Source organism: Sardina pilchardus, chromosome 20 (genome assembly GCF_963854185.1).
Source record: "Sardina pilchardus chromosome 20, fSarPil1.1, whole genome shotgun sequence".
In the NCBI taxonomy this organism is placed as follows: Eukaryota; Metazoa; Chordata; class Actinopteri; order Clupeiformes; family Clupeidae; genus Sardina; species Sardina pilchardus.
The window spans coordinates 17,374,417-17,385,178 of record NC_085013.1 but is presented as its reverse complement, the minus strand read 5'-3'; the positions used below and the strand labels follow the sequence as shown (position 1 = coordinate 17,385,178).

Genomic DNA, 10,762 nt, shown 5'->3' with positions numbered 1-10,762 from the left:
CAAGGATATGAGAGTGAGAACAGGAACTAGATGATGTTGTTACTCGGAATCGAGAATCCAAGCAGATGTCAGTGTAAAAAGAGCAAAGCAGACAACAGCTTCAGGTCAGTGAAATATTGAGTTAATATCAATTAAAAACTAGTTCAGTGTTTAAAGAATTTACTTTTCGACAATTTCCGACGTAGGCCTACTTAGTAAGATGTCACATATTGCAATAACAAGTGTTCCAGGCATGTATCGGCAATATCAGAGACTCCATTCTCCATGTTGTCAGTCAGTGGTGCATGAAAATCAGAGTATTTTTTGGGTGAAAGAACTACATTGTCTTGCATATATTATCAGACCGGCTAAATCCATTACATGTTTCACATTTTTATAATTTTTATATCTATATTATACCTTACAATAGTAAAATGTAAAATATCAACATCTAACAAAAAGCATGATGTAAATAGGAGAAGTACAATTAGCCAGCTGGCTAACAATGGCACATTTACAGGAATGTTGATTATTGTTGTCCTTGTATATAAATAGATGAAAGTACATACAGTATTTTCCACTCTTGGCTAAATCTAGACAGAATGTCAAGAACTGCCTCAGACTCTACACTTGGATTGTGCTCCAATTATGAGAGGTTTGATGATGTTTACATCCCTAAACAACAGGTACATTGCTGCAGTCACACTGAATTTCACACTTTTCAGACTTTTACAGATTGTTGAGCTATTTTACACAGTGTTACAGTGAACATAAATAAATACACTAAGATAGTTTTATTGACCTATTATTTGTATAATTGTGTGTCTTTCTTTGGAATAATGTTCAGAATTCTTCTGTTTTATTTATGGTGGTTGAAGTGAGGTTCCCCACTGTGCTATAAGTGCTTTGGGTTTCTAAGCACTACATACTATTAATGCAATGTGGAGTTGTAAATCCAGCCCTCCTTATTCACTGGCCATTTACTATTGTGGTCATTTCCACTCTGATTTGGACTCATTCTCTTGTGTATCAGTGTTCTTTTAGGGTGGTATATGTGGCCGTGTCAGTGGGTTGTCTGGTGGGGTTTGCAGCCTTGCTGTGCTTCTCTATAATTGAAAAGCTCAACAGTGAGGAACAATTCACCCAAAGGACAGAAGAGGTTGGTAATAAAGCAGCCATTCTAAATGAGGCACAGGAGACCTCTGAGCAGAGTAGGTAAGGGGATATGAAAATGGCTTTCACTGCCGTTTGGCTTTAACTACTCGTCTGACAAGCATTCTCCTGATATTATGCATTTTGGTCTGTTTAGCCTTTTATTATCTAATCATGTAGCCCAAGTCAGGAATGTAGTCAAAAGTGAATATGTACTTGGAATCTAATCTAAACTATTCCACTGACCATATTAAGCATATCTTAATCCTTTTTGTTTGACTTCTATTACTGTTCATTTGAATCCACTCTTTAGAAACCATGAGTGCAAGTGATCTGATAATATTCCACTAAGATAAATGGTGCTCTCATGCATCACTAACGGAAAGAATATCACTAGCCAAATGTACTGTATTGTAGAGTCAGACTGGGTTCCAACCACTGTTGTCTCTGTAGGATTGAGCTTGTAGAAGGCATTCCACTTGATATGGACTACGGCCCAAATGCCACTTTCGGAGCTCCGCTCTACAAAACATGGAAAAGCCTGCTCTCCATGGCAACCAAACAAGTGCAGGTGGCCTCTTTCTATTGGACTCTTACTGGTGAGGACATTCACGTGAACACGTCCACCGACGCTCCTGTGAGTACTAGTGACAGGACTGACAACACTTTCAATCAACACACAGACTGCACATAGAGTTGAAAACTAGACACACAGCCTATGAAACTGGATACATCTAGTTGTACTTGATAGCCTGTAAATCTATCAGGTACATCGTGTTATAAGTTCCCAGTATCAATGCTGTGCCTTTGACCTCACCCATGTTCAAGTAAACTGAAGGTGAATTCACCCCAAACTTCCATTTTGTTTCAATAGGGCCGAGATATACTGAAGGCTTTTAAAGCCCTGCCATCAAGAAATGTGTCTGTTCATGTTGTGGCCAGTTTCACCTGTGTGGCAAAAAACTCAACTGATCTAAAGGAACTGGAGGAAAGTGGTGAGATCCCTCACAGTGTCTACTCTTACTTTGTGAATCTGAATTCTCAGAAGACTGAAGCTATATGTTTATCTGTTCCATTTAGGTGTCCACGTACGGAGAGTTAATTTCCGGCATCTGACCCACGGAGTGCTACACAGTAAATTCTGGATTATTGATAGAAGACACATATATATTGGAAGTCCCAACATGGACTGGAGGTCCCTCACACAGGTAAGAATCCCAGAAATGGTTTTGTTTGTCTACAATTTTCAAGCCCTCACAACCACTATTGTTAAACTCAAAGCTTTTGCTAAACTGTACATAAGTGGAGTAAGGGCCCAATATAAAGCACTGTGTTGATTACCTTTGCCGATTATTCTTACTGAGGTTAAAGAACTTGGAGTGGTCATCTATGACTGCCCCAAACTGGCCCACGACCTCATTAAGATCTTCGACTCCTACTGGATGATGGGCCACAAGAACGCCTCTATCCCAGAGCCTTGGCCAACGACCTTTGAGACCTCTATTAATCATGAGCGCCCCCTGCTGCTCAACCTCAGTGGAGTACCCAGCTCAGTCTACATTGCAGTGAGGAGCATTCAAACTTTATAGTGCTGATATACACTTTGCTGATTGATTGCCATCCATGACCTATGGTCTTGTGGCTGTGATTGGGTAATCAGTAACATTGGTCTGTTAGGATCTGAACAGAGCAATGTTACTGATTACCCAATCAAATCGGTTCTTGTCTTTTGTTGTGATCATGAGATGTCAAAGGTTACATGGGCATATAAGGAAAAGGCTGAGTTATTATGAGTCATTATGTTAAAACATATGTAGAAGTATTAAAAACTCATTTTCGCCACAATATTTAACACATTCTCCTAACAATCTTATTTTGAATTTGTAAAAACAGTAGGTTGTTAAAAGGTTAAATATAATGCCGTAAAGAAGTCTTGATCGGCATTCATCTGTAAGATTGTCCTTGTGGATACTTGGTGTGTGTCTCTGTCCTTTCTTGAGGATCTGTCTTTAGCGATGTGGTCTGTATGTCCAGGCATCCCCTCCCTCCTTCTGCCCAGAGTCTCGCTCCAGAGACTTGGATGCCATCTTGTCGGCCATTAATGAGGCAGAGCATTTTGTTGATGTGGCAGTCATGGACTACTACCCCACCACTCAGTTCACATGGCCACCGAGGTAACCCATTTGTAGCTCATGCTCAGACAATCTATGTGGCAGCTGGACGGATAGTGAGATGTTTCCAGAAGGCCAGCACCAAAGTACACAATGTTTGAGAGTTCAATGCAGTTGGGTGATCTTGAAAGATGGCATGTTGCTACAGTCAGAATAAAAGAAGATAACAGAATTGACTTGAATAGTTATAAATGGATATCTTTTTTAAATGATCAGTTAAGCATCTACACTTTGCTACTGTCTATCCCGGATAATAAAGGTACTGGCCAACAATTGACAATGCGTTGAGGGAGGCAGCATTTGGACGTCACGTGGCTGTGCGTCTCCTGGCCAGCTGTGGCAGGGACACAAACCCAGCCATGCTCCCCTTCCTTCAGTCACTGAAGGACATGCATTACCCTCGGCGTTACATCAGTGTGGAAGTGGTAAGAAGAGGAGTCAATCTTTAATACAGCTAATGGTTTTTAGACTATTTTTATGTTTCTGCATTTTTTTTATTCAGATCTGAAATCTAAAAATATAAATTAAAATACAATTAATTAAATATCCCATGTACATAGTGTAACTGTCATAATAGTACATGGTATTTAATTAAGTTAGCTTAAGAATTTATACAATTAGTCCATTATAATTTTTGTCCATTTTCTGACTGGCAGTAACATTCAATTTAATCTAATTATTTTCAGAAAGCCTTTATTGTGCCTGTTGGGAATCAATCCCGTATTCCATACACTAGAGTTAACCACAACAAGTACATGGTGACAGACAAGGTGGCATATATTGGTATGTTCAGTTTTTCTTCCTTGCAATGACTATTGATGCCATTCTAAATGACCAAGTTAAATACATGTGTGTTTGCACGAGTGGATCCTTGTGACGAGCTGTGCTTGATTGCCGTAGGGACGTCCAACTGGTCAGAAGAGTACTTCAGCACCACTGCTGGTGTGGGGTTGGTGATCTCCTCCGAGGCCCAGAACCAGAGCTCCTCAGCGGGCTCGTTCCAACAGCAGCTCAGGGCCGCGTTCCTCCGGGACTGGGATTCACCGTTCGCTGTGCCTCTGAATGAACTGCACAAACACCCTGATTGCAGGATGTCTGAGGCCTAGACAGTTGTGGGACCACTTTTGTTACATTACACAATGTTTTTTTTATTTGAGAATGTTATATTATATTGCTCTGCAAATGTGTGTTTTACCACAGTATGTTCTATAAGTTATATTGCTCTTTATATGCATGTAATGTTGTGGATAGTTACAGTATATTTTGTTTATTCTGTAATGTATCAAACTCATTCTATTATGAATAAGTTTACTTTTACTTAACTTTGATGATTTTGGTTTAATTTCTGTAAACTCTCATTTCAAATTCAGAATACTACTAATAATAATTTGCATGTATTTTTACTGTCGCCAAATACCAACACCAATTCCAAAAAAGTTGGGACGTTGTGTAAACGTAAATAAAAACAGAATGTGATCTGCAAATCTTGTACACCCTTAGCTGCAAAAAGGACAAAGTTGAAAATGACAAATTTGACTATTTCATGGAAAATAGCCTAAGCTCAAAACGGGACTGGGGCTGTAAAAGTTGTGTAATACAACAAAAGGAGGAACTTTTCGCAACTAATTAGGTAAACTATAGCAAAGAGGCAAACAATGAAATAATATAACCAGTTTCTTAACATGAAATAACAAAGAATTTGAGGATTTCATCATCTACAGTGCATATTATCATTAAAATATTCAGAGCTGAAAAATATTGAATGACCGTGGTCTTTTGGACCTCAGATGGCACTGCATTAAAACCAGACATAAAGATAATAGCCTTTATACAACAATTGGGTTCTAAGAAGCTGTTTCTTTGGTTCTGATTGGCCGAGAGACGTTCCATGAGTTGAAATATCCCACGATAATCCACTCGGACTTTTCACAGCTAATAATAAATCACTCCGCGATACAATGTCAAGTTGTGAAGTGTAAAACGAACTGTAACGTTGCATCCAAGCTGAAATACAGACGCTCAGAACGTAGAATATGACGGAGGTGGATATTAGCTAGTTGGATGGCAGGTAGGCTAAGTAAAATAGTGATGTTTCAAAGCTAAAAACATGTCCTAACCAGACGCAATGCGAGCTAACGTTTATTGCTTGACAACGGGAGAGATAGAACTAACGACTGGCTTTTGGCCATAGCAACGTGCTTTTAGAACTAACGACTGGCCTTTGGCCATAGCAACCATCCATTTAGAACTAGTAACGGCAGTTTGTCCTGCAAGTAATAGAAATTTGTGGCGGAGAGAAGTAGTTCTACAAACAAGACAGTTTTAGCAATCTAAACGTTTACATTATAATGGGAAATTAGCGCAAAAAACAAGTGGTAGAATTGTTGTATAAAAGCAATATAGCACTCGTGGTCGTGGGTTGTTGCTGGATATTCCCACGGGTGTTGTTGCCTACGCCACTCGGCCTCCGGCCTCGAGGCTACGGCCGAACAACACCCGTGGGAATATCCAGCAACAACCCACTCCCACTTGTGCTATATTGCTTAAACATTGTATGGGCAGTTGGGCACAGGGAAACATTTGATAGCATTGTCTATGAGTACAGTTTATGCACCATTCAAAAATGCTAAACACTATTATGCAAAGGTACCAGTCCTTACCAGAGGTGTCAAACTATTAGGCAGTGGGCCGGATTTGTTAGAATGAGACCTGGTGGGGGCTGTCCTTTGCATGGTCACCACAAACCTAAAGAATTTTCCATCACACGTTCTTTTTTCCCTTACCTTGACCTGTACTCCTTTACTGTCTATGCCTGTACTGTACCATCGAGTTCCAAGCCATCGATATGGCTTTGTTCCAGTTGAGATGCTACTTAACGCCATTGGGAGGCAGTAGCATTGGAACTGATGGGTTAAATTTAGAGTGGAAAGGTCAAGGGGAGGAGTTAGATATGGAAGTAGGAGCTACGTGTGCTTAACCAGAGCTTATGCTAACTCATACTGGAGCTTTGCTAACCAAACGTCGACTTGGTCCAAGCGAAATAACAACATGGTGTTGTTAGAAAACGACTCGGTAAGACATTACACGTTAGACACTGCGGCTCTATAGTTGATGAGTATTACCTATTTCGGACTGCAGTGTTCTCAATTGAACAGGCTTAGCTAACTTTCAAGTTAGCGTGAAATCACAGCAACACGCCGAAGCTAACCGGTGCACGGCAGCCTCCCTGTCCCAATGCTCAGTGACATGAAGTAGTTTGTAACATATGTTTGTCTAATTTGTCAGCGGAATTGTTATTGTACGGGCTGTGGGCAAGTTGTAATGTCATCGAAGCTAAGATGAACACTGACAACTACAATATAGCTGAGCAGCATGCGAGGAACTATTAAAACGTTAGTTGGCTAACATAAAGTAAGGCTAGCTGGCTATTGTGGCTTGAAAGCAATTCTCCAATTAACAGTAGCGTCACTACAGTTGTCTATCTAGATTATTACTCATTTAACGTCACATGGGGTGATCTAGGTAGATGAACTTTAATTTGTAGTCACTTCACTTCAATCGAGTCACAGTTTAGTCGTCAGCTAACGTTACATTGCACTGATTGTCTGGAGGCTATCGAAATCTGGTTTTACTGACAAATACGTGACTTTTGGAGCACGTACGTGTCTTCGACGTTCTGGAAAGTCTTGCTGGTCTGAATCAAAGATTTCAGCTCTTGTCTTAATAGTGACACACTCGGTCCTAATTTAAAAAAAAATGTAAATGTGGATGACATGTTCAGAACACTGCAGGTGGTGCACTGGTGTCTGTCTTCCTTGACCGACTGGTGGGGGTACACGTAGGCTATTGTACCAAACCGCTGAGTACCCACATGAACATATGGCGGACTAGGCTATAACGTTGTGTCAGTTAAGTCAATTAACCTCAAAACACGTTGGACACCTTATCAAATTGCTTTTGTCTGTTGTCTATCTGACGAGCGGCATGGTGCAAGATGGATTTCCGATGGATGGTGCATACAATTCCCGGCCTTCAGTCTTCCAGTACATTCAGAAAGCACTGTGTTCTAACGTGAAAGTGATGGTCACCTACAATAGCCTCTCTCAAATAATGTCTTCAGTAGTGAGTTCATGTAGGGCATTGTGATTGGCACAAAACCAACTAGATGATAGGCCTATATGTATCACCTAGCATCATAGGTAGGGTGTGAACTGTTGTTATTCTGTTAAACATCATGGAGTAACCCATCCATTGAAAATTGAAACAGAAGTGTGATGTCCTGTCCATTTTCCCCCCATAAAATCCTACAGTTTCTTACGGAGCTGACGCGGCTGTTTCAGAAATGCAGAACCAGCGGCAGTGTGGTCCTCACTTTAAAGAAATGTGAGTCAAGATACCCATAATCCTCTTCACACTGACAGAAATACTGGCAGACCCAATTCATGACTCATAACACAGCATTAAAAAATAATTGACCTTAACATTTTATGCCTTTCTCCCCACAAATTAACAGATGATGGAAGAACAAAACCTGTCCCGAGGAAAGGTTCGGAGTTTGAGCCAAACGACAACAAATGCCTCCTCAGAGCGTCGGATGGCAAGAAAAAGATAAGCACAGTGGTAAGGCTGCTGGGAAGGGGGCTGGTGTCTTTGGATTTTCACTCGTGACAAAATTCTGCCAGAAAAGTCTTTTTCTGGGCCAGTCTAGCCGTTGTAGATGTCAGTTTAATGAAGTAACATCCCACGCATGTGGCACTGTGTGTCAAATTAAAACAGCTTGCGCACCCACACAGTTGTATCTGATTTGCTGCCGTCTTGTTATAAGAATAAACCCTCAGCCATATCTCCCTCGCCTCTTCTTTCCCCCGTCTCTCCTCTCCCCAAATTCTCTCCACTCAGTACTGTCCAAAGAAAATGTGTTCATAATCACTGGTATGGCTGCTACACCAATACTGGATCTTTCATATTTTTTTAAATATAATTATTACCTCCACTGGTAATGTTTTCAGTGTGGTTTGTCTGTCCGTGTGCAGGATAGTACAGAAACCATAGGCCCAGTTTCCATGAAACTTGGTGGAAAGGTGTAGTATGGTACAAGGATGAACTCCTAACATTTTGGAGGAGATCCAACACACGGGCCAGCTGTAGCGAGTTCAGCTTTTGACACTTGCACCATGTGGCATTCACGCCTGGTCTCAAAACGTTCAAAGCTAGCAAATTGTATTAGTTACAGACAGTCTCACCTGAAACAGTGGCTTTAGAGTTAATGAAATGGCCTGTAGCTGTTGTCATGACATGCATTTAATGAAATCAATCAAGTACAGCAGCAGTGAAGCATTTGCACATCAAACTGATTGCCTGAAGGTGATGTACTTCATATGATTGTTATCGGTCATTGTTTAATCCAACTCCAAATCCAATTACACAATTGACAAATTTGTCAAGAGTTACGTGGCCTTGGCAGAGGTCTCTCCTCTTTTAGTGTTCTTTGTGTTGTACTTTTTTCTGCTGAACATGTACTGAATGCATGAGGGGCGAGCTTTAATCAGTCACAAATGTGCCAGTCTTCTGAAGGCACCCTCCAGGCTGCTCACTGACCTTGGATTACTGTTGTCAGATACGGTGACAGCTGAGATTAGAAATAATTATTTTTTGCTCTCATTTTTCAGGTCAGCTCCAAGGAGGTTATCAAGTTTCAGATGGTAAGTGCTCAATTTTCACTGATTCAATACAAGGTGGCAGTCAGGTGCTAAGCTAGCAGCTCAGCCTTGCATTTTTTCTGTTGCATAACAAACCTGCTCGATAAAGCTCTGTAGTTTCAAAAATGTACATCCCAATTAGGGTTGGGTATCGTTTGAATTTGAACGATTCCGATTCCGATTTCGATTCCTTGTTTCGATTCCGGTTCCTAACGATTCTCGATTCCGATTCTTGTAAAAGGCAGGGTCAAAAAAGTTTGGATATTTTAAATGAGCTCGCTAACCAACGGTCTTTCTGAATGACATTTACTATAAATTTCTCACAGGGCTGTTTTCAACTACAATATAAATCGTCGTCTTGTTGCCTCAGCTCGGTTATGCAAACACCTTCTTCGTTGGTGTTTAGTGGTTTCTTCTTCCGGTTCGCGGACTGGGAATCGATACTAGGAATTGAAATTTAAACTTTTGAACGATTCCGGGAGAATTGGAAAGCTAGTCCCGGTTCCCATCGATTCTCGATTCTCGATACCCAACCCTAATCCCAATGTGTCTTGGATCCACCAAAGAACCTAATTCCAGAAGCTGCTTCATTTATTTTTTTCTTTTCTGTCATGCCATTTTTAACAAATTTATTCATTTGGGAATATTTTTTTGTGAACCCAGGCTTACTCCAATTTGTTGCGAGCACACATCGATGGCCTGAAAAAGAAAGACAAGAAGAGCAAAAGCAAGAAGACCAAAGCCACGCAGTGAGGGAAGCTACAGACTGTTACATCAAACGCTGGTGCACCCACCAGCGCCATTTTGTTTTTCTTCAAGGGGATCCAACCTCCACCTGCCTTGTCCCTCCCTCTGGATTCAGCATGTACCAACCCCCTCTTCCTTCTCATGTGTTTGCAGTAAGATCCTAGCACAGATCCATCCTGCCGACTGAAAAGGTCTGTGTGGAGGATCGATCCTCCTTCTAGCCAAGGCAGGCCTTTGGAAGGCAACGGGTGTCTGACTTTACAAACCCCTCTCCTCATCAGTCTGTAGGCTTTGGATGCACAATAGATGGACACCTTCCTCCATTTTGTTTGGAGGCCTACTAGACCTTCAGAACTGTGGCACATCTGAGCTTGCTCCTGGTAAAGCGGCTGTCTGTTGATTTTCAGCAGTGGAGACAGTACCTGATGTTCGGTGAGGGGAGAAGAGATGAGAAATCTATAGCTACTACACATTAATTGGAGGAGAGGTGCCATAATCATCTGGGGAGGGTTGGGTCGGTGGATTTTCTTTTATTGCAACATCGAGTATTTTCAAAAAATGTTTTAATTTAAGAGGATTGTATGTATTTTTTTCTCCTTTTTTTTGCATACATCTGTATGCAAGCTAATCCTACCCAGTGTCCGGCTTACTTAAAACCCAGAATAGGACTAAGAATGAAGTGGAATATGAATGCGTTTCTTATTTTTGTAATTCTCCCATCGTGTTTGTTTTGCTTAAGGCCCAGACAGTGGTGATCCAGTGGTACAGTTATTCAGGAGGTTTTGCTCCTGTGGTATAGACATGTGCCTTTCACTCATTACTTATCTACCCAGGCCACATGCTTTCATAAAAACCAGAATCATTGGACTCTAGCCACTGAATGGAGCTAATGTATGAAACGAACAAAGCGCGCTAGACAGCGGATTCAGCATTATTCGTATCTTATATCACAGCAATATGCGTTTGGCAGATATGGTTTTGTTTGAATAAGCAATGTAACACAGTCATGTGTAG

General features: G+C 41.1%; 2 protein-coding genes across 3 annotated transcripts; both read left to right on the top strand.

Annotated features, from left to right (window-relative positions):
• LOC134067451 (5'-3' exonuclease PLD4) lies at window positions 1–4,786 on the top strand. Of its 2 annotated transcripts, none has more exons than XM_062522731.1 (11): window positions 1–104; window positions 577–665; window positions 1,013–1,194; window positions 1,585–1,768; window positions 2,006–2,126; window positions 2,212–2,339; window positions 2,496–2,696; window positions 3,166–3,305; window positions 3,562–3,727; window positions 3,989–4,085; window positions 4,203–4,786. In XM_062522731.1, exons 2-11 carry the CDS (start codon window positions 582–584, stop codon window positions 4,406–4,408), a joined length of 1,509 nt encoding a protein of 502 aa, XP_062378715.1. In that variant the 5' UTR covers window positions 1–104; window positions 577–581; the 3' UTR covers window positions 4,409–4,786. The 2 variants fall into 2 exon arrangements, with proteins under 2 accessions (XP_062378715.1, XP_062378716.1); XM_062522732.1 differs by having other exon boundaries at window positions 84–104; window positions 535–665.
• A 1,445-nt stretch (window positions 4,787–6,231) lies between these two features.
• On the top strand, window positions 6,232–10,320 carry srp14 (signal recognition particle 14). The gene is made up of 5 exons (XM_062523227.1): window positions 6,232–6,374; window positions 7,613–7,685; window positions 7,816–7,922; window positions 8,972–9,004; window positions 9,665–10,320. Exons 1-5 carry the CDS (start codon window positions 6,351–6,353, stop codon window positions 9,752–9,754), a joined length of 327 nt encoding a protein of 108 aa, XP_062379211.1. The 5' UTR covers window positions 6,232–6,350; the 3' UTR covers window positions 9,755–10,320.
• The last annotated feature ends 442 nt before the right edge of the window (window positions 10,321–10,762 follow it).